The sequence below is a fragment of the Eptesicus fuscus genome, chromosome 2 (genome assembly GCF_027574615.1).
Source record: "Eptesicus fuscus isolate TK198812 chromosome 2, DD_ASM_mEF_20220401, whole genome shotgun sequence".
NCBI lineage: Eukaryota > Metazoa > Chordata > Mammalia > Chiroptera > Vespertilionidae > Eptesicus > Eptesicus fuscus.
The window spans coordinates 2,049,605-2,072,957 of NC_072474.1; the positions used below are offsets into that span (position 1 = coordinate 2,049,605).

General features: G+C 43.4%; 1 protein-coding gene across 1 annotated transcript in view; it reads right to left on the reverse strand.

The window, feature by feature from the left end:
- THSD4 (thrombospondin type 1 domain containing 4) overlaps positions 1–23,353 on the reverse strand; it is a 764,623-nt gene that overhangs the window by 712,914 nt on the left and 28,356 nt on the right. Inside the window, exon 3 of the mRNA XM_054725222.1 lies at positions 13,648–13,717. Within this exon, the coding sequence (XP_054581197.1) occupies positions 13,648–13,717 (70 nt within the window). The remainder of the gene's footprint in view (positions 1–13,647; positions 13,718–23,353) is intronic.

The window sequence follows — 23,353 nt, forward strand, 5'->3', positions numbered from 1 at the left end:
AGACAGTAGCTGACCTGCACCCCATTGGAGATCCAGAAACTAGGGCATCTAGTGGTCTGTGTGAGAGGACACCAGATTTCAACTACTCTCATAAGGGACACATTCAAGAGGCAGACTCAGTGAGCACCAAAGCCCTACTGGAACAAGTCCTGCCCCATAAACGTGTCTATTCTTCCGTTATAGACACAGCGGGTCCTCACAGCCAATTGGCCTGGAGGTCAATTCCTCCCAGTGACACCAACAACAATCAAGACTTAACTACAACAAGGCTGTACACACAGGCCACAAAGGGGTGCACCAAGAGTGTCCACCTCAGGTAACTGGGAGGCTCACCCATTGAACCAATAGGACAACTAGTACACAAAGCTACCCTACCAACTCAGGGAAGCAGTGAAAATGAGGAGACAAGGAAACAGATCACAAACAAAAGAAATGGAGGAGAACAAACAACTGGACATAGAGTTCAAAACCCCAGTTATAAGGTTTTTCAAAAATTTCCTGGAAAAGCCGATAACTTTAATGAGACCCTCAAGGATATGAAAAAGGACCAACTAGAAAATTAAACATACACCGACTAAAATAAAAAATATTATACAGAGACCCAACATCAGACTAGGGGAACGCAAAAATCAAGTCAAAGATTTGAAATACAAAGAGGCAAAGGACACTCCTCCAGAGAAGCAAGAAGAGAAGAGAATTCAGAAAGTTGAAGATAGTGTAAGAAGCCTCTGGGACAACATCAAACATACCAACATCAGAATTATAGGGGTGCCAGAAAAAGAGAGAGAGCAAGACACTGAAAACCTATTTGAAGAAATAATGAACGAAAACTTCCCCCACCTGGTGAAAGAAATAGACTTACAAGTCCAGGAAGCGCACAGAACCCCAACCAAAAGGAATCCAAAGAGGACCACACCAAGACACATCATAACTAAAATGCCAAGGGCAAAAGACAAAGAGAGAATCTTACAAGCAGCAAGAGAAAAAACAGTTAGTTACCTACAAGGGAGCACCCATACGATTATCAGCTGATTTCTCAACAGAAACCATGCAGGCCAGAAGGGAGTGGCAAGAAATATTCAAAGTGATGAATAGCAAGAACCTACAACCAAGATTACTCTACCCAACAAAGCTATCATTCAGAATTGAAGGTCAGATAAAGAGCTTCACAGATAAGAAAAAGCTAAAGGAGTTCATCACCACCAAACCAGTACTATATGAAATGCTGAAAGGTATTCTTTAAAAAGAGGAAAAAGAAGAAAAAAGTAAAGATAAAAATTATGAACAACAAGTACATATCTATCAACAAGTGAATCTAAAAGTCAAGTGATTTAAAAATCTGAGGAACAGAATAAACTGGTGAATATAATAGAATCAGGGGCATAGAGTGGGAGTGGATTGATAATTCTCAGAGGGAAAGGGGTGTCTGTGTGGGGGGGTACGGGAAGAGATTGGACAAAAATCATACACCTATGGATGAGGACAGCAGGGAGGAAGTAAGGGCAGAGGGGGAGTAGGAACCTGGTGGAGGGAAGATATGGGGGGGGGCGGGGAGGAGAAACAATTGTAATAATCTGAACAATAAAGATTTATTAAATTAAAAAAAAGAAAAGAAAGCAATCAACCTTGGTTTTACTAAAAAAAAAAAAAAAAAAGAATGGAACAGGCAACCTTTTGGTGCATGGGACTATACCCAACCAACTAAGCCACACTGGCCAGGTTGTTATAATTTTGCCATTAAAAATGTGGGTGGTTGCCTCAGTTTCCCATCTTACATTATGTCTGCTTTCTCTGATGGTACCTCAATATCCTCACAAACTTCTAAAAATAGAATAGGTGAGCCAAGTTCTTCTAGGTCTTTCATGTTTATCTTCTTGGTTTGGAGCTTTCCTACAAGATAACAACTCCTTTCATAATCTAGAGATGGAGGGATTGGAAGCAGATAAGGGTTAACAACAACAACAACAAAAAGTTGAAGCCAGAGCCATCATGATGCGGAGGGAGACGGTTATGACTTCCCTCCAGTCTTCCTGGCATTAGGCATGGGTGTTGACACCAGGGTGGATGGGACCAAGACTCCTTCTCCACAGGAGAGACCTGGTAGATAGCACAAGGCTGGGAGGACAAAAACCAATTCAAGTTAAGTCGGCCAAGGCTAAAGAAGGCAGAGGTCCCCAAGGACTGGGCAGGAAGATCTTGTCCACAGTTGAAGTCAGTAAGCACTGGCCAGCAAGAAAACTGGGTTCCAGGCAAAGCTGTTGATTCCATGTCCCACTCCATGCCACCTGCACAGGCACACTCGGAAAAAAATTAGGGATAGGAAGAGAAACCCTGACCCTAATCCAGCAAGAGGCTGAGGCCAGGACTGCCCCAGTATGCCCAAACTAAAAGCTTGAAGCTGTCCTCTTTCTGCTACGTTATAACAGGCTTTCTAAACACAAAGTCCGAAGTTTGCTGCTCTGTTTGTAACAGAAGCAGATTTGATTTTTCTGCCATTGAATTTGAATCCAAGAGATTTGGCACACCATGAATTAATCAACATTGACATTGTTCCCAGTCCTTAATAAAGTCTCTTTTACTCTAATTTCTTCATTTCTCATAAGTAAAAATACTCTTAATTTTTCAGAAGCAGTCTGTTATATTCATGCCATTAGAAGCAGAAGGCCTGACAAATAGCATCTGGAAAAGGCAGAGTGCCTGCTTTGCCATTGGCTTCCAGTTCTGGAAAGGTTCTGCGGCGAGACCCTGGCTCATAAGAGTGCACTTCCTGCTGTCCTTTGAAGAGCATCTTTGTCTCCTGGTAACTCTCAAAGGATGACCCCGCACTGCTCCAAAGACATCTATTGCCAATTCAGTGCTAGCATCTGATGTGCTGCATTGTCTTACTGTACTCCCCCTCCTTCTGTTTATTAAGATACTAGAGGCCCGGTGTACGAAAATTCGTGCACTGGGGGGGGGGTCCCCTCAGCCCAGCCTGCCCCCTCTCACAGTCCAGGAGCCCTCAGGGGATGTCCTACTGATGGCTTAGGCCCACACCCCAGGGAGTGGGCCTAAGCCACAGTCTGGCCTCCCTCTGTAGGAGGTGACTGGGCAGTCAGGGGAAGGCACTGCACCCATCGCCCCGCTGCTGCTGCCACTGCCGGCCACCGGCCCTCCTCAGCCCTCGCAGCTGCTACGGCTTTGTCCAGAAGGACGTCTGGAAAACGTCTGGTCTATCCAGTCTAATTAACATATTACCCTTTTATTAGTATAGACTAGAGGCCTGGTGCACGAAATTCATGCACGGGGGAGAGGGGATGTCCCTCAGCCCAGCCTGCACCCTCTCCAATCTGGGACCCCTCAAGGGATGTCCAACTGCCTGTTTAGGCCTGATCCCAGGCCTATACGGACAGTCAGGCATCCCTCTCACAATTTAGGACTGCTGGCTCCCAACCGCTCGCCTGCCTGCCTGACTGCCAGATTGCCCCTAACCACTTCTGCCTACCAGTCTGATCACCTCCTAACCACTCCCCTGCCAGCCTGATTGACACCTAACTGTCCCCTGCTGCACTGATTGCCTCTAACTGCCCTCCCCTGTAGGCCTGGTCACCCCCAACTTCCCTCCCCTGCTGGCCTGATCACCCACAACTGCCCTCCCCTGCCAGCCATCTTGTGGTGGCCATCTTGTGTCCACATGGGGGAAGCCATCTTGTGTGTTGGAGTGATGTTCAATTTGCATATTATCTCATTATTATTTACTAGAGGCCCGGTGCACAAAATTCATGCATGGGGGGGAGGGGTGTGTGTGTCCCTCAGCCCAGCCTGCACCCTCTCCAATATGGGACCCCTCAAGGGATTTACGACTGCCTGTTTAGGCCCGGTCCCACTGGGATCAGTTGGACATCCCTCTCACAATCCAGGACTACTGGCTCCCAACTGCTTGCCTGCCTGCCTGCCAGCCTGATCACCCCCTAACCACTCCCCTGCCAGCCTGATTGATGCCTAACTGCCCTCCCCTGCCGGCCTGGTCACCTCTAACTGCCCTCCCCTGCTGGCCTGGTTGCCCCCAACTGCCCTCCCCTGCAGGCCTGGTCCCCCCCAACTGCCCTCCCCTGCAGGCCTTGTCCCTCCCAACTGCACTCCCCTGCAGGCCCGGTCACCCCTAACTGCCCTCCCCTGCAGGCCTGGTCACCCACAACTGCCCTCCCCTGCCAGCCATCTTGTGGCAGCCATCTTGTGTCCACATGGGGCAGCCATCTTTGACCACATGGGGGCAGCCATCTTGTGTGTTGGAGTGATGGTCAATTTGCATATTATTCTTTTATTAGATAGGATGAGGATAACATTCATAAAGTGAATAAAGTACACTCATTGTAAATGTATGATATTTTACACTTTTAATGACCTAAATAACCACCACCTAGGTCAAGAATGTGCCCAACCTCCTGGATACCCATGTGGGTATTTATACCCAACCCCCCCACACACACAGGTACCCATTATTCTGATTTTATTTTTACTACAAACTAGCTTTGCCTGTTCTTGAACTAAATATAAATGGAATCATACTTCATACTGTAAGTACTTTTGTGTCTGTTGTCTTATGGTCAATAAGAAGAAATTCATTTAGTGAATGAATTCACATGAAATTCATTCAGTTGTTGCCTATATCAGGTGTATATTTTTAATAGCTTTAATGGGGTATAACTGACATACAATAAATTGTACATACCTGACGGGTAAGATTTGGTTAGTTTTACTAGTATAATATGTCTTCACCCAGGAAACCATCATCATCATCAAGATAATGTACATATCCATCACCTCAAAAGGTTCTCTGTCCCCCTTGGTAATTCCCCTTCCTCCCCTCCACTTTATCCCCATCAAACACTGATATTCATTGTCATTAGAGCTTAGTTTCCATTTTCTAGAAGTTTATATAAATGGAATAACACAGTATGTCTACGTTTTTATACGTATTCTTCCACTCAGAATAATTATTTTGAGATTCACCCATGTTGTAGCATGTATCAGTAGTTCTTTTTTTATTACTGAGTAGTATTTCTTTGTATAGATAAATCCCAGTTTATCCATTCACCTGTTGATGAACATTTGGGTTGTTTCCAGTTTATGGCAAATAAAGCTGCTACAAACATTCATGTACAAGTCTATGTATGGATATATATTTTCTTTTCTCGGGTAAATACTGGATCATATGATAGGCATATTTGTAACTTAATTTTAAAGAAACTTCCAACTCTTTTCCATTTTTGTATTCCTCCAGCAGGGTATGAGAGAACCAAGGTCTCCACAAGCCATCAGAACTCAGTATGACCAGCCTTTTTAATGTTAGCCATTCTAACAGGTATGTAGTTGTATATCTTTGTGCTTTTTATTTGTATTTCCTTAATGACTAGTGTTGTTGAGCATCTTCTCATGAGCTTATTTGCCAACCAGGTATCTTTCTTCTTTAGTGAAGCATCATTTCAAATATTTTGCTTACTTTGTGTCAGGTTGTTTTTTCTTTATTATTGAATTTTGAGAATTCCTTATAATATATTCTGGATTCAGTCCTTTATCAAATATATGCTTTGTAAATGTTTTCTCTCAGTCTGTGGCTTGCCTCTTCATTCTCTTTAGTGTTCTAGAACAGAAGTTAGTAGTTTTGATAAAGTTCAGTTGGTCAATTTTTTCTTTTATGGATTATGACTTTGATGGTATATCTAAAAAAAAAGTCTTTAGCTAGTCCCAAGTTACCAGTATTTTCTCCTTTTGTTGTCTTCTAGAAGGCTTAAAGATATAAGTTTTGCACTTAGATCCATGATTACATTTTTTGTATATTGTATGGAGATGGACTGAAATTCATGCTTTGCATGTGGATATCCAATTGCCCAGCATTATTTGTTGAAAAGATTATCCTTTCTCCACTGAATTACCTTTGTCAAAAACCAGCTGTCCATATATTTGCAGGTTTATTTCTAAACTCTATTCTGTTCCACTATCCATTCTTATGCCTTTATAAAAAACATGTTATCTTCATTACTATAGCTTTCTAATATAAATATTAGATAGCATAACTCTTGCAATTTCTCCTTTTTGAAAATTTTTTTTTACTATTTTCTAGGTCCTCTGCATTTTCATAAGAATTTTTTAATCACTTTGTCAGTTTTTGCAAAAAAAATCTTCTGAAACTTTTACTGGAATTGCACTAATCTACAGATCAATTTGGGGAGAATGGTATCTTAATAATATGGACTTTCTTGACTCATAAACATAGTATATGTCCCAATTAATTAATTTAAGCCTTTAATTGTTCTCAACAATGTTTTGTAGTTATAAGTATATAAGTCTTTCACCTCTTTTGTTAGATTTATCCCAACGTATTTCATATTTTTCATGCTATTGTGAATTATATTCCTTTGAATTTAATTTTTCTATTGTTGACTGGCAGTATAGAAATACAATAGATTCTATGCATATTGATCTTATATCTAAAAACTTAGCTAAACTCACTTACCCAGGTAGCCTTTTTTAAAGATTTCATCAGAATTTCTATAGACAGTTTTGCTGTCTGCAAATAAAGACAAGTTTACTCCTTCCTTTGCGATTAGATGCATTTTAGTTTTTTCATTGCCTGATTGTACTGTTTAGAACTTCCAGGACTATCCTATGTAATAAAGATGTAATATGCAAATGGTCGTTACACAGTGAAACATAACGACCAACCACGTCATGACTGGATCACGGATCAGCAGGAGAGTGGGGCAGCGAGCTACAAGTGGGCGGCGGAGAGCTACAGGAGGGGGCAGGGCAGCAAGCTATGGGGGCCGGGGGGCAGAGGGAGCTACAGGAGAATGGGGCAGCAGGCAGAGAGCTACAGGAGGGGGGCAGCAAGTTACTGACTACAAGCGGGCGGTGGAGAGCTACAGGAGGGGGCAGGGCAGCAAGCTATGGGGGGGTGGGGGGCAGAGGGAGCTACAGGAGGATGGGACAGCAGGTGGAGAGCTACTGGAGGGCGGCAGCGAGCTACTGGCGAGCTACTGGCACACAGAATCATGCGCAGAGCTACTAGTGCAGAATGATAAGTGATGAGAAAAGACACCACTTCTTTTCCTGGTCTTAGAAGGTAAACACCACTTCTTTTCCTGGTCTTAGAAGGTAAACGTCAAAACTTTTCTGTATTTAATGATATGATCATATGGTTTTCTTTTTTAAGTTGTTAAGATGAAATTGACTGATTCATTTTTAAATGTTAAACCAACCTTTATAGGTAAACATAAAGTATGATTAGCTATAGGTCTTGGGTATTTTTTTTTCCTGCTTTGCTAAGATGTTGTATTAGGAATGAAAGTCAGATTTCGTCAAAACTTTTCTGTATTTAATGATATGATCATATGGTTTTCTTTTTTAAGTTGTTAAGATGAAATTGACTGATTCATTTTTAAATGTTAAACCAACCTTTATTTCTGGAATAAAGCCCACTTTTATATGATATATTACCACTTCCTATAATATTGGATTTAATTTGCTAAATTTTTATATAGAACTTTTGTATCTATGTTTATGATGGGTAATCACCTATGAGTTTTCCTATCTTATTATATCTTTACTAGAGGCCCAGCGCATGAAATCGTGCACGAGTAGGGTCCCTAGACCTAGCCTGCGATCAGGCCCATCATCTGCCCACTTGCCAGTCCCCAGTCCCACCTCACTGCCCCTGCCAGCCAGCCGGTTCCCCTTGCCAGTCCCGGGTCCCACCCCGCCTCCACCACCAACCACCTGGTTTCCCTCGCCAGCACCCCCACCTCATAGCAACTGGTTGAGCGGTCGTTCTGGTCATTATACTTATGGTTGCTGGCCTTTTATTATATAGGATTTGGCTTTGATATGTCATACTGGTCTCATAGAATGAGTTGGAAAGTTTGCTTCCTCTTCAATTGTCTGGAAGAATTTGTATAAAATTAGTATTATTTCTTCCTCAAATGTTTGTAAGAATTCACCAGGGAAGCCATCAGGATCTGGAGCTATCTTGGCAGGAAGCCTTTTAACTACAAATTCCATTTTTTAAAATAAATATAGAAATATTCTGATTATCTACTTCTTCTTGAGTGAGCTTTGATGGTTTATAGCTTTCAAATAACTTGTCATTTTTAGCTAAGTTGTTGAGTTTATAAAGGTTTTAATAATATTTCCATACTATGCAGTTAATATCTACAGAATGTGTAGTGGTCACCACGCTGTCTCATGCTAATTATAATTTGTGTCTTCACTCTTTTTTTATTTTTTATCCTGATCTCTCTGGTTCAAGATTTATTCATTTTATTAATATCAAAGAACTATCTTATGATTTAAATGGTTTTCTCTATAGTTATTTTTTTCTATTTTACAGATTTCTGCTTTGATCTTTCTTATTTCCTTTCTTCTTACTTTGAATCTAATTGCTCTTCATTTCCTAGTTGCTTATGGTAGAAGCTGACATCATTGATTTGAGAGTTGTTTTGTCTTTATAGGTATTTAGTTATATAAATTTCCCACTAAGTGGTGTTTTAGCAACATCCCACAATTTCTGATATTTTGTGTTTTCAACTTCAGTTAGGTCAGTAATTTCCCTTTCATTTCTTCTTTGACGCATGGATTATTTAGCAGTGTGTTATTTCATTTCCAAATATTTGGGAATTTTCCAGTTATCTCTCTGTTATTGATTTCTAACTTAATCCCATTTTGATCATACTGTTTATTTATACATGTGTTATAAACCTCACAATACATTATTACTACGTTTATTTTAAAGAGTCAGTCTTTAAAAGAGATTCAATTTTTTAAACCTTACATATTTACCCATAGTTATTATTTCTGGTGCATTTCATCCTTTTTCTAGACCCACATTTCCATCTAATATCATTTCCTTCTTCCTAAAGAACTCCCTTAACAGTTCTTATGGTACACATATAATACAGCATTTGTATATCTTAAAATATCTTTCGTTTATTTTTATTTTTAAAAGATATTTTTCTGGGCATAGAATTCTAGGTTGACAGTTTCATTCCTTCAGTATTTTGAGGATATTGCTTCACTTGCATAAGTAATAAGAGGTAATGTGCTGTCATCCTTATCTGTGTTTTTGTGTATGTAACATGTATTTTTTTCTAGAAACTTTTAAAATTTTTTTCTCTTTATCACTAGCTTTCAGCAATTTGATTAAGGTGTGACTAAGTGTCTTTTTATTCATATTTTTAGTGGTTGGAGTTTATTGACATTCTTGGGTTTATAATTTCATGAAATTAGTAACATTTTTAACAATATTTTAAATATATATTTTATGGAACGCCCCCTTCCCATTTCTTTGCTTTTGGTACTCAAGTTAACACTTGCAGTGGTCCCAGAGCTCACTGATGTTCTGTTCATCTTTTAAAAATATTTTTTTTCATTCTGTGTTTCATTTTTGAAAGTTTCTAATGTTAAATCTTCAAGTTCACTTATCTCTTCTTCTGCACTGTCTAATCTGCAATTATTCAGTCCTAGTGTATTTTTCATTTCAAACCTTGTCATTTTCATATTGAGAAGTTTGATGAGGTTTTTTTTAACATTTTCTATTCCTCTAATATTTTGAGTATATGGAATACTGTTTTAATAACATTTAATATCTTAATTTTCAAATTCTAAATCTGTGTCAGTTCTGTGTTGGTGTCAATCAATTGATAATTCTCTCCATTGTGAAGAATAATGCAAATATTTTTCTGTTTCTGCACATGCCTGGTAATTTTTAACTAAATATCAGACATGGTGAATTTTACCTTTTTAGATTCTGGATATTTTTATACTCCTATATTCCTGAGCTTTGGGCTAGGATAGTTAAGTTATTTAGCAAGAGCTGGATCTTTTCCAGTAGGACTTTTAGGATTTGTTAGTTAGGTTCAAAACAATGCACAGTTTAGGGTCCATTATTCCCCCAGTAACAAGGTGACATTTTCCTCAGTATTCTCTCCAAAGGCTCCTGGATTGTGAGTTTTTAAAGTCTGACTGGTGGAAAAGGAGTTACTGTTTCCTTTAGTTCTTTAGGAGGATTCTTCGCTGGTCTCAGCTATTTCCTCACATATGTGTGCTAATCAGTACTAAGCTATATCCTTGAGGAGGACCCCCTACAGACCTCTACAGTCACCCCTCCAACTGCTGGGAAAGATTCGGAGAAAAAGGAACCCTTGTGCACTGCTGGTGGGAATGCAGACTGGTGCAGCCACTGTGGAGAACAGTATGGAGTTTCCTCAAAAAACTAAAAATGGAATTCCCATTTGACTTAGTGATCCCACTTCGAGGAATATATCCTAAGAAACTAGAAACACCAATCAGAAAGGATATATGCACCCCTATGTTCATAGCAGCACAATTTACCATAGCTAAGATTTGGAAACAGCCTAAGTGCCGATCAGCAGATGAGTGGATTAAAAAACTGTGGTACATCTACACAATGGAATACTACACTGCTGTAAAAAAGAAAGAGCTCTTATCATTTGCAACAACATGGATGGGCATGGAGAGCATTATGCTAAGCGAAATAAGCCAGTCAGAGAAAGATAAATATCACATGATCTCACTCATTCGTGGAATATAATCAACAACATAAACTGATGAACAAAAATAGATCCAGAGACAGAGAAGCATCCAACAGACCATCAAACCTCAGAGGGAAGGGAGGGGAGGGGGGCAGGGGTAAAAAGAGATCAACCAAAGGACTTGTATGCATGCATATAAGCATAACCAATGGACACAGAGAGTAGGGGGGTGAGGGCATGTGCTGGGGGGTGGGAGTGGCCGGGGAGAGGTCAATGTGGGGGAAAGGAGACATATGTAATACTTTAAACAATAAAGAATTAAATGAATAAATAAATAATAAATGAAGTCTAGGTCCAAAGTCTCATCTAAATATAACCTAAATGAGTATGGATAAAACTGAAGGTATGGTTCATCCTGTGGCAAACTGCTCTCCAGCTTAGAACCTGTGAGATCAAATATGTTACATGCTTCCAAAATACACTGGTGAACAGGCACAGGACATTCCCATCCAAATGGGAGAAAGAGGGAAGTAGAAAGGAAAGAGAGGTTATAAGCAAGTTTAAAACCCAACAGGGCAAATTCCATTAGACTTTAAAGCTCAAGAATAATCCTCTTTGGGTGATGCTGTGCCATCCAGGCCACCAGGGCAGTGGTCCAGCCTGCAGCTTTGCTGGACAGAGGTTGGGGCCCCAAGGCTCCAGACTGTCCTGCCCTGACAGCTTTGAGCAGCCCTCTACCCACTGCGGCTCTCCAGGATTGGGGTCCTGAGACCACTTCATCCAGCCACTGGAACAGCACCTGGGACAGCCCGGTTGCTCAGCACCCGAGTGCAGGGAGAGGAGCCCACCAAGGGAGGTGGTGCAGAGATGAGCCAGGTCCAGAAGACATCAGCAGCCCCTCCTTTGCATTTTCCCATTTTCTTGGACAACAGCTCCTGGCTTCTGTCAAGATGGCTTACTCTTCTCCTTATCAAATGGTCTCTCAGCAACACCCTTAGCGTCCTTTCCTGAACAGGCTTTCTCATTCTTTTCAATATGAATAAACTGAGAATTCTCCAAATCATTAAGTCCTATGTTCTGCTTACTCTCCAATGAACAATTCCATCTTTAAGTCACTTCTCTCTTCTCATATTTTACTACAAGCAGTCAAGAGAAACGAGGCCACTGTTTCAACACTTCCATTAGAAATTGCTTCAGCTAAATCCCTAATTTCATCACTTACAAGTTCTACCTCCCACAAAACACGAACACAGTTCAGACAAGCTCTTTGCCACTTTATGACAAGCATGGCCTTTCCTCCCGTTTCCAATAACATGTTGCTCATTTCCATCTGAGACGTCATCAGAATGACACCTTTCATTCTGCACCCACAGTCTGTTTGGATGACGCAAGTACTGTCTAAGAAGACTGGGGCTTTCTCTACAGTCTGCTCTTCGTTCTGAGCTCTCATTGGAGTTGCCCTTAAAAGTCCACTCATGGCCAGGCGAGCTTTTCTGGTATGCAACCTCAAAGCTCTTCCAGTCTCTATCATTTCCAGTTCTGAAAACAAGTACCGTAGATTGGGTGCTTATAAACAACACAATGCATTTCTCACAGTTCTTGGGGCTGGGAGTCAGTGATCAGGGTGCCAGAGTGGTGCCTTCTTCTGGGGTGCAGACTTCTCACTGTCTCCTCTCATGGCAGAGCAAGCTAGCTCATGATTCTAATAAGGATGCTAGTTCCATTTGCTCCCATGACATAGTCACCACCCAAAGGCCCATGGGGGTGGGGGTGGGGTTGTGTGTACATTTCCAACATGATGTTTAGACCTTGGCCAGGTTTTCCATTCATTCAATCAATCAACAAGTATTTTATTGAGCAACTATAATATTCCAGGAGCTGGGAATATGACAGTAAACAAGGTAGGGCAGATCCCACTTTCATGGAGCTGACATCTGAGTGGGGCATACAATACAATATAGGCTTATATCTAGCCTAGAAAAACAAAGCTAGAACATAATGCACAAACCTAAAAGGAATGAGACTAATCAGACAAGAATATTAAGAACTCTCCCAAGAAGGGTCCCATCTAGGCAAACCTGTACACACCCTTTTCTCCATCCCCTTCTCTCCTGGAGTTCCGCTGTGAAAACCCCATCTCAGGAAAGATTCCAACCAACTCAGTCACACACATATACACAGCTCAGAAGTGTCGGTGTTTTGTTACAGTCAGACGTGAGGCAGCAGAAAGGAAATCCACGGACCCTCTCAGAGTCATATCGTGCATCTACCTCCAAGGAAACATCCATCACACATCTGCAGCCAGCTAGTTTAGGCAACAGTGAATAGTTCATTTACTATGAAACATGCAGAGCCTGGAGGGAAGTGTGCTGGACACTGTCTGTTTGTCCCTCCAGATGCGCTGTGACCCTTCTCCACCCAGCTCTGTGGCCCAGGAAGCTGGCCTTCAAGGACTGCATCAGGGCTTTTTGTCTTCTGTTTTGGGGGTTGGGTTCAGCTAAAGGGAGTCACCACAGGAGAAAGAGGGGAGGAGGAGAGAGAGGGCCAGGTCCCAATTTCCCTGCCCTCTCCCTGCCTGGCTGCTGGCTGGCAGTGGCTGTGTCCTCTATCAAAAATCATGGCTCCCTATTAGGGGTCCTTTTCTATAGCCACAGCCACAGTCACAGCCACAGCTATAGCTACAGCCGTCTCTCTAATCATCCACACCCCTTGCCCCTGGAGGTGCCCTTAAAGCAGCGGTCGCCAACCTTTCGAACCTCACGGACACCAGTGGTCCGTGGACCACCGGTTGGCGACGCTGCCCTAGAGGGCAAAGCTCCATGCTGGTGCCCCACCATTCTCAGGTATGTAGTCTTCTCACTGCCCTCTCTCAACTGCCCCATTCTAAGAGGCACGGGCTGCAAAGCCAGCACCACCCTCTGATCAGAGACTTGGAGCTTCATTTTTAAGCTCCAAGGACTGAGGGGGGTTCGGAGGGCTGGTGAGCATCCTATAAATGGTGCTTCCTTGCAAAACCAGCGGTGACTCACCTGCAAATAGAACAAAACTCAGGGTGGTGACTGGAGCGACACCAGCCCCCTGTGCAGAGAAGAAAAGCCTCTGAATGGCCATGGCTTACCTTTCTGTGTTCAGTGGAAGGATGTGAGCAGATGAGCTGAAATCCAAACAGCAGCAGGTAACCCAGGACTCTAGAAGGAAAAACAGCACAGGCAGGCCTGTGAGCACGTTCCAGGCAGCAACACCAGCAGAAGGCAGCTTTTCCGTCTCATCATTGGAAGGGAGACACCAGGCCAACGCAGGGTCTGGGATGTAACCCAGTGAAGAGGCAAAGGGCAGCCCACGGGAGGGGAGGCAGCGACTGTGGGCAGGGCTGTGGCACCGGACAGATCTGGGATCAAACGCAGCAATACCACATACCAGCAGGGTTTCTAGGTCACTTAACCTCTTTGAGCCTCTTCTTCGTCCTTGTAGGACGGGGATAGCATGGAAGCTGGCCCCACGGGTGGAGGAGGACTGAGTGTGATAACATGCCATGTCTGACACAGTAAGTGCTCGTGCACGCTGGGTGCTTCCAGAGCTGTGGGTCTGGGCTCCAGAGCCGGGCCAGGGGAGTGCCTCTCCCACACCCAGGCTGTCCTTGGAGCCTTTTCCTTGCCAGTCCTTGGTCCTTGGTGTCACATGCTTCCCCTGGGAGGGATTAGTTGTGTTAAGCCCCACTGTCACCAGCCCCGATTACGGCTTGTCATCGAATAAAGGAAAGGTGCAGAAATAGGAGCCAGCTGGCCCTGAGACAGCGGGTGTGCTGGGAGAGCGTGAGCTTTGGGTTCAAACACATCGTGGCTAGAATCCCAACTCCACCCTTCCCATCTGGGTGATGCTGGGTCAGCTGGGTCTGTGCCTCCTTGTGCTCATCTTCTGTGAGGATCGCTGATGCTGACAGAGGTGAAAACTCCCGCACAGGCAGGCAGGCAGGCAGAGGAGACAAGTATTGTCAAGTAGTTAAATGCCCAAAGTCCCTTGATTTCAAACCAACGGCATTGTCTTAAGCATCCTTACAAAAGGCCTTTGGCCCTACTGAGCTGCCTTGAATCTTTTCTAGAGTTTAACCCTGAGGACAGAAGTCAAGCAACCCAGCGGTCCTCAACCTTACTGAGACCTCCAACAGAACTGAGAGCTAAAAAACACTGCCTTGTCCAAGAAAATACACTGTGTGGAAGTGGAGATGAAGAAGGAAACCTGTCTGAATCTGGGCTTAGGGCTTGTGGAGTTAGAAGAGGCTCCTACCATCTCTAAGAATCCTAAATTCCACCCAAATCCCCATTTTGTATGTAAATGAGCCCAGCCCTAACAGACCACACAGCATGGATGTGGACAGACTGGTTAGAGGCTGTGCCGGGCAGGAAGCAGGGTGAAGGGACATGCAATCAGGTGTTGAATGCATCCTGCCTGCTGTTGTCTTCGAGCTGCAGCTGAGGCCCCAGCACAAGAACCAAGCGTACTCCAGGCGCACACATTCCAAAGGGAAGGCTGCAAGTCTATGAGGACTGAAGAAGGATGTGCACCTGCCCACGATGTCTCCCAGCAAAGGGGCAGGGGTGTCTAAAGGAGTGGGTGTGCACATGGAGGTAGAAAACACACACAGCTTTTCCTAATGGTATTCTTACTGGATCCAATTGGTGCTCTAAACCAAGAAACATGTGCACCATGACTCAGGAGTCTATGTGCTTTGATTACATGACCTTGAGCAAATCACCTCTGTGCCTCAGTTTCCTCATCTGTAAAATGGAAATAATATCACCTGCCCTGCTGACCTCAAATGAGTGAATGTGCAAGAAAGCACATTATGAACCATGCCTACAAATCTGAATAATTTGTAACACATCCTGGCACTGTTACTCATTTTAAAAAAAACATAGCGTGGTGTGGTTTTGTTAAAAAAACAAAAACAACAAGCAGCAGCTCTATAAATGTGTTACACCCCAGGCCCTCAAAGTTCTTGGCAGACACCAGAGCCACACATCTATAATGTAACCAGAAGCAATTTTGCATAACTGCTCATCCCAGGTTGCACTTCCAAAACTTTCAGGGCACTTGAGGCAGGAGAGGGCGTGAAAGACTGGAGGAGGGAAGAGTCTAAGTTCATCCCCGTCTCTGAGGAACTGCTCTCCAGGTTGCCTGGTCAACTGTACTCCCAGATATTCCTGCAGTTTGTTCCCTCACTTCAGGTGTCTTACGGAGATAAGACCCCCTGGCCCTAAAAAAAAACAGCACTTCTCTCCCAGGCCAGACAACATTTGTCTCCACAGCACTTACTATCTCACAGACAATGACTTTATTCACTTAAAGTACACCTCTGCCCACTGGAGTATGAGCTCCAGGAGATTCGAGAATTGTTTCATCTCTACTTTATCTCCAGTATCTAGCAGTGTCTGCTGTATAGTAAGAACTCAATTCATTGAATTAATGAATGATGCTACATCATCTTGACAACCTTTGAAATGTCAAGATAAGTGGAAATAGTGTGAATTACCATATCAAAAAATGTCCAAAGTAATTTGGGAAACTTTTAAAAGTTCTCTCATGAAAAACTTATAAAAATCAGTTACATTTTTTGAATTTCTATATGATGCCCCAAAATTCATTCTCATAGGATTGATGCAAGCTATGGCAGCAAAATGTTTGTTAGTGCCGCTTGTTACAAAAATGCAACACTAGTAGTATTTAGATGTCCAAATGCTTCTTTTCTTCACTGAGCTGGACCCTAGTGAGGCTAAAATACATAGGGGTACCCAATTCAATTCATTCTGGAATAAAATCTTAGTTACTAAAAGGGCTCTGCTCTGAATGGAATAGAAGAAATCCCCTCAACGGGGACATTATTCTTTGGCTGCAATAGCAACAGCTCTAGCAATATATAACCCTAGGGGCCAGAAGAAACTCCACCAAGGGCCATAAGTTTCCCACCCCTGTTCATAGACTCTGTTTTGGGATACCCCACCCTGCTCACACATACCTATCTAATTGGTAGTCTGTAGCTGTGCCCACACCTTTTCAACACATCAACAATCTAGCCCAAATCCTTGTTCCTCCTGACCCAATTCGAAATTAATGTTCAGGGAATGTGAGAGCATGTGTGTGTCTGTGTGTGTGTGCAGCTCGTGTGTTATTTCACTTTGATAGTTTGCTTTGGCAACTGCTCCCAGCTTGCAACGTTTTGACAGACTGAAGGCTACCAGGGCCTTTGGCAAACAAATCACAGTTCCCTCAGAGCGGTGGGGGAAGCCACGTTCCTACCAAGACTTTCTGATTCACCCTGTAGGAGAATTCCACACCAATCAGAAAAGAAGAAGAAGAAAAAAAAAAAAGACATGCCATCTCCCCAGTGTTGTTCTAGAGTTTAAACACACCATCATTTCATTTTCTCGTGTAGAAAATAATTCTCATTGAAATTTGGTACAAGATTTACATCATGGAACTGGGGCTCTGGGCTTCTGCATTTGCCTTGGCCCACCCGCCCACACCCACCCCACAGTCCTCAGCCCCAGGGAGGGTGGGTCATGCCACAGCCCATGAGGTAGGTCATGCCACCTCAATTCCTTCCATCCCACTTGAGCATGTCAAGTCACAAAACAAGGAACACAGAAAAAATCTTAACTTCTTTTCTTCTTTAGTTAATACAACCCAAGAGATATTTGGGGAGCAACCTGATCACTAATAAAATTATACCGACCTTAACAAAAGAGAGCCAAAATCTTAACACTGAAGTGAAATCTGTACCTACTGCACTCTGGAGATCAAAAAAGTTTGCTAAGCATGCATTTTACATCCTCAGCTCAATCATCTGCCTTCCTCAGACAGCAGTTAAGAGTAAAAAAAGCAATGATATTGGTTAATGATACTTGATGGTTACCATTAATGTCAATTCTTACAAGTATTATTTCATTTAATCTACAACCATCCCATCAGGTACTTTTATTATACCCATTTTGTAGGTGAGGAAATTGAGGCACAGAGAAGCTACGTCACTTACTGAAGGGGAAAAGCCTAATTCCCATGCCAGCAGTCAGATCCTTGGCCTGGACCCTTAACCACTGTGCTCTGGGGCCTCATTAGGAAACAACACACCTTCAAACCCAGTATTCGCATTTGATCACATCAATTTTCTTCCCCAGTCTTAGGAGACTGTGGCTTCACACATCTTGTTTTATTTTCTGTCACTGCTTGCAAAAATAATCAGAAAATGAGTGAATGCAATAAAAGCTCATTTATCCAGCCTCACTAGAGAACATTAGAAGTTTTAAAACAATTGAAACTAACCATTTAAACTTCAACCTTGAAAGAAAAATCATTCTATTTATTCCCTCTGCTTTCTCATACAACATATGCTGAGCTTAAGTAACCTTTCTTAGATGGGTCACCAGTGTGCATATCTACCAATCTGCGCAGCCTAAGGTGGTGGCCTTGGAGCGGAGAGGTTAAGAGCCTCTGCTGTTACCTCCCTGCTGTCAAGCATTGCCTCCTGGACTGTGGATGAGCCTGTGTACTCCTAATCGTCTCCCTTCAGGTCGGCCTTGGCCTTGGAATCCTTTAGACAACCAACCTGCAGCCAAACCAAGACCATACAGACTCTGGAGAAAGACCTGCCTGGCTTTTGTGGGGTAAATATTTCAATTTTAAAGCATGGCCTTTGGGACACCTATTCTAACTGCATATTGGTTTTTATTGCTTATTTCCAGCTTACCCACTCCTGCAGCCATTTCTGTTTTCTGGACCAGGGCCTCTGGAAAAGTGAGGTGTTCAGTCCCGCATAGCTTTTCTGGGCACGACATTCTTTGGTAAATCTCCCTGCTCTCGAGAAAACATTTCTGATACATCTTTGCAGCTAGCGGAGCACTCAGCAGAGTCCGCGCTCAGGGATAATAAATAGCAAGTGAATCAAAGAATGGCAGGGTAGAATGAAGAGGGGAGAAAGAGGGAGGAGGTATCGGCCACTAAAGAAATGAAAGTGCTGCTGTGACAGACACTTTTCATCAACTAAGTGTTTTCTAAGTGCATCCAGAATTCTGTCATAAAAAATAGAAGAACTGGGAAAAGGAACACAATCCTAAAAGGAGGATTTCTATAAGTTGGACTCATTGGTTCTCATCCCAGGAGGTCAGTGTTAACTGAGGTCTATAAATCTACTTGAATACGTAGCTTGGAATGGGTAGCTTGAAACCCAATGATCACACCTTTACTCCATTGAACCCTTTTGGTACAGAATGTTCTAGCAAATCCCACAGTCAAGTATTAAGTGATGAGGACATGGTCCAGGTCCAGGGCTGTGCCAAGCATAACAAAAAATCAATACTGTCCGAATCCCTGCCATCATTTTATAGGAAGGGGCTTGCCAGGGCAGTCTTCCAAAAAACAATTTTATTTCCTCCTGGCCTCTATGCCTACCTTTCAGATGGCTCCTACTGGGCTTTCCAGAACACATTCCAGCAGGTCCTTGCTGGTACACTCGTGTTCGTCCGCTCTCACCAGATGACTTGTGTTTATAGAGCGTCAACCATGGTCCCATACCTGTTTATGCCAGTTGCTTTGTGATTACATAAAATATTCAAATAACACACAGACCCATGAAATGGAGTGCAAAAATTAAGAGTAGTTGTTAGTTGTTTCTACAAAACGACGCTGCATGCTTTGTAAAGATGCACTAAAGGAAAGTAGCCAAGAAAAAAAAACTACTGGCAAATTAGGTGTAGATGAGACCGCTGTAAATGATCAGGGGCAAGAACAACAAAACTCCAGAATAATCCTGTACTCAGACTGCTTTGCAAATGTCTTTAAATTCTCACTCCATTTAAAGAAGCCCAAGTGTTTAGATAACGTTTATGGGTGTGGTCTGTGCAGGAGAGACAATCAGGGGTTCATGCTCAAAGAAAAGTCCTTGGCCTCACATAAAAAAACTGGTGAGTGAATGCACATGTGTTTTAAGTAAAAAATAAACTGTTAAAGGTGTGTGTGTGTATAATTTGTATGATTTTCTGCTTTAACCTATTTTATAATTAATGATCCTGGTCAGGAAAGAAAATTTTTCTATTTTACTCCTTTTACATAAAAGATAATTATTAATTTATTCATTCAATAATCAACAAATATTTATTAAGCATCAACCGGGCAGCAGTTCAGATGTGGGCGACACCAACTGTCCCTGCCTATTAACACCATGAGGCTGACTATGTATGACCCTCCTTTTCTTCCCTCTGCCCCTCCTCCTCCTCTTCTTTCTCATCTTCTTCGTTCCCTTCCTCTCCTCCTTCTCCCCATTCCTTGGTCACCGGCATAAGGACACTGAGTGACCCCATGGTCCTTCCCAATTCTCACATACTAGGGGCCCAGTGCATGAATTCATGCACCTTGAAAGGAACTGTGGGCCGTGAGGCTGCGGTGGGCACAGGGGTGGGTCTCAGCCCATCCTGCGCACCCCCACCCGGCCCCTCCCGCTGCAGCCCCCAGTCCCCCGTCTGCTGGCAGCCCCGCTCCTGCCGCTGCCGCTCCCATGTGCTGACGGCGTTGGCCCCGCTCGCACCTGCTGATGACATGGAGCCATTGGGGCCGGCGCCAGCAGTGGGTGCGAGAGGCGGCTGCCGGCCTGATTGCCCCTCAGGAGCAGGGGGAGGTGGAGTAGCCCTGAGGGGCGATCGGGGCCGGCAGCCGCTGCTCAAACTCACTGACGGCACTGAGCAATCGGGCCGGCACCGGGTGCCAGCAGCAGGTGCGAGTGGGACCGGCACTAGCAGCAGGTGCAAGTGCCAGGCAGGACCGCAGTGCGCAGGAGCAAAGAATTTTCAGTAACCACCAGAGGCTCGCCCCGATGACAGCGACCGGTACCCCGCCTTGGTCTGGCGCCCCCGCTCACCTGCTCCACCATCCCGCCACAGCCGACGACGCTCACCTTGTTCTGCACTCTGCCACCTGCTGCCGACGCCCCCCATGTTCTACGTGCGCCCCCTGGTGGTCAGCACATGTCATAGCAACCAGTTGTTCGGTTGTTCTGCCGTATGGTCTATTTGCATATTAGGGTTATATATATATAGATTTCTTTACCACTGAGGGGAATCTCAGTTCTCACTGTTGAGTCACACCTCAAATATCACTATTTGGGGCATTTTCTTTCTCACACTTTCTTTACCCACTTTCTTCCTTTCTGTATTCAGGATCTTTTTCAGTTGCCTGAAGAACATCACCCACCTTTCTCTCTCTCATTTCCTCAATCCCTTTTAGTTGTATTTCTAAGCAAAGTAGCTGACAGGCATTACAGTAACATTACTCACTGGAATGTATATCAAGGAGAAGAAAAGCCTTTAAGTTTTAGAAGACTAAAACCAGACACTTGACCTAGGCCATCAATCTGTACAACGCTTAAAATGATCCAGAACTCTCCATAAAATCTATAAAAATCACCATCTAACTCTGTAACCTCTCTAATTACATCCGCATTTCTTCAAAAACTACCATTCAAAATAAGAATCACTGAATCAACTTTATTTCCTGACAATTTAACCAATCATTTGGCATTTTCATAGTTTTGTTTTCTTCTTTGTTTTCATTTCAAACATAAAATATATCAATGACACTAAAGTACTCCCCCAGGTAAGGCAAGGGCCCTGAGCAAGCACCCCGGCTCTAACAGACTCAGCTCGCTGCCCGTGGCAGGCAGTCGTCATCGCCTGTCACGGAGCTTCTGGGGAGAAACTTTCCTTCAGCTCAGTCACTGGACAAGCACCTAGGATGTAGCTGTGCAGACAAAGAAAAGGGTGCACAATTTGGAGCATGTCTTCAGAAATGTAAACACTTCTCATCACTTAGTACCTCTTCCTCTCTAACTTGGAACAGATTAAGGAACATTCCTTAATCTAGCCTTGACCAACTTCTGGTCCAAAAGGATTTTACTTAGCCTACATTTTGCATGGCATCCAGATCTGGTCCACGGTTCATGACAGCCCACTAACCAGTTCCATTAAAAATTCAAATCTTACATTTCTTCTGCTACTGGGTTTCACTGTGATTCCTTTTCATTACTACGGACTCTGAGTGAGCCGAGATACTCTTGCTACATTAGTACTCAGGGCTTCTCTGTCTCTTTTAATGAGAAAGAAGCTGACTTTATGCTATTCTGTGACTTGGCAAAAACTGAGCAGGGATTTTTAAACTAAATCTCTACATATCAGAATTGTGAATCCCCTTAAATGTTTTTTCCTCTGAGGGATTTTCTTGGCAGCTAACTTCTAATTTTGACCTGTTTCCCCTGTAGGCAGAGAAATCTGCCAGCTTCTCCAATGGATCTTTACCCATTTGGTTGCCTTGATAAATATTAAAAAGGCCTAAATATGTGTTTTTCATCTACCATTTTTATCAATGACCTCTTACTCTTAAAGTAACCATAGCCCTTTTCCCCAGAACATTTTGAGAAGTATTTAAACAAAAGACACTCTAGGTTTGTTTTTTGTTGGGTGTGGAGGGTTGTGTGATATCCGTCTACCACCCCCCACCGTCCATCCCAGTTTACATGGCTCTAGACCAGTGGTTCTCAACCTTTCTAATGCCACGACACTTTAATACAGTTCCTCATGTTGTGGTGACCCCCAACCATAAAATTATTTTTGTTGCTACTTCATAACTGTAATTTTGCTACTGTTATGAATCGTAATGTAAATATCTGTGTTCTCAACCTGTGGGTCACGGTAACCACAACATGAGGAACTGTATTAAAGGGTCGCGGCATTAGACAGGTTGAGAACCACTGCTCTAGAAACAGACTGTGATGTGAAATAGTTTGAGTAACTGGCTTAGGAAGGAGACCTGATAGGAAGCTCCAGCGGAGCTGTCCCAAAGAATCCGTCCTCAAAATTCATACCGTTTTCCTCCGGTCCTCAGGGGAACTGTCTGGCTGAGCAGCCTTGTTCAAACAACCCCTTAGCAGGACCCAAAGTCCAGAGTCCTGCCACCAGGAGAGCAAGCTGACATCACGCTGTCAAGTACTCCCACCTGCTCATTTCTAGTCTGCGGGCGATTTCTCTGAAATAATGCACAGCTTAGAGGTGAGCCCGGGACCCCCTTGATGGGAGATGGCCTCCACACCACAGATCCTTACAAGGCTATCAATTAAAATCCTAGGACATCAAGAAAAAATATTTGCAAAAGGGGATTTGTCCCAAGTAAAGCCCTTCCTGTGTAGCCTGGTGGCCACAATTGTGAGGGTCCTCAGTACTTTTACGGGCTTTTCTGATAACAGCCAGATTTTACACTTTTTTACCACATGGTGAACCCAGCTTTGGTCATCTGCTGCTCTTTTCAATCCGGTTCAGTATGTGACGGTGACATCCACTTCTCTGTGCCCCCTTAGGTACTAGTGTTCAACTAGGCCGAGTCCCCATGTGGCCTGTGGTTTTACATCAGTGTGATGGAGCTTCCACAAAATGCATGTATAGTGCATGTCTTCAAATATCTTTTAAATTATTTTTTAAACTATTGCTTAAAAATGCACATATGCAAAATTAAATTAAATGCCAAATGTTAACCCTGCAGAGACCATAAAACATTACCTTGGGCTGCCCTGTTAATGGCTGGATTTTGCAGAGGCCTCTAACTGTTTCTGGCACACATGTGAATGTCACTGATGAAGAAGGTTATAGCTCTGCACAGGAGGTCTTTGAACTTCAGGCCTGCACACGTCTGTTCATGTAATTATACAGCAACTACAGACTACAGTGCGCACACACTCGCACTACTGCACTCAATTAAATGCCAGGCCTGGGCCTAAGAGCACCTGCCAGGCA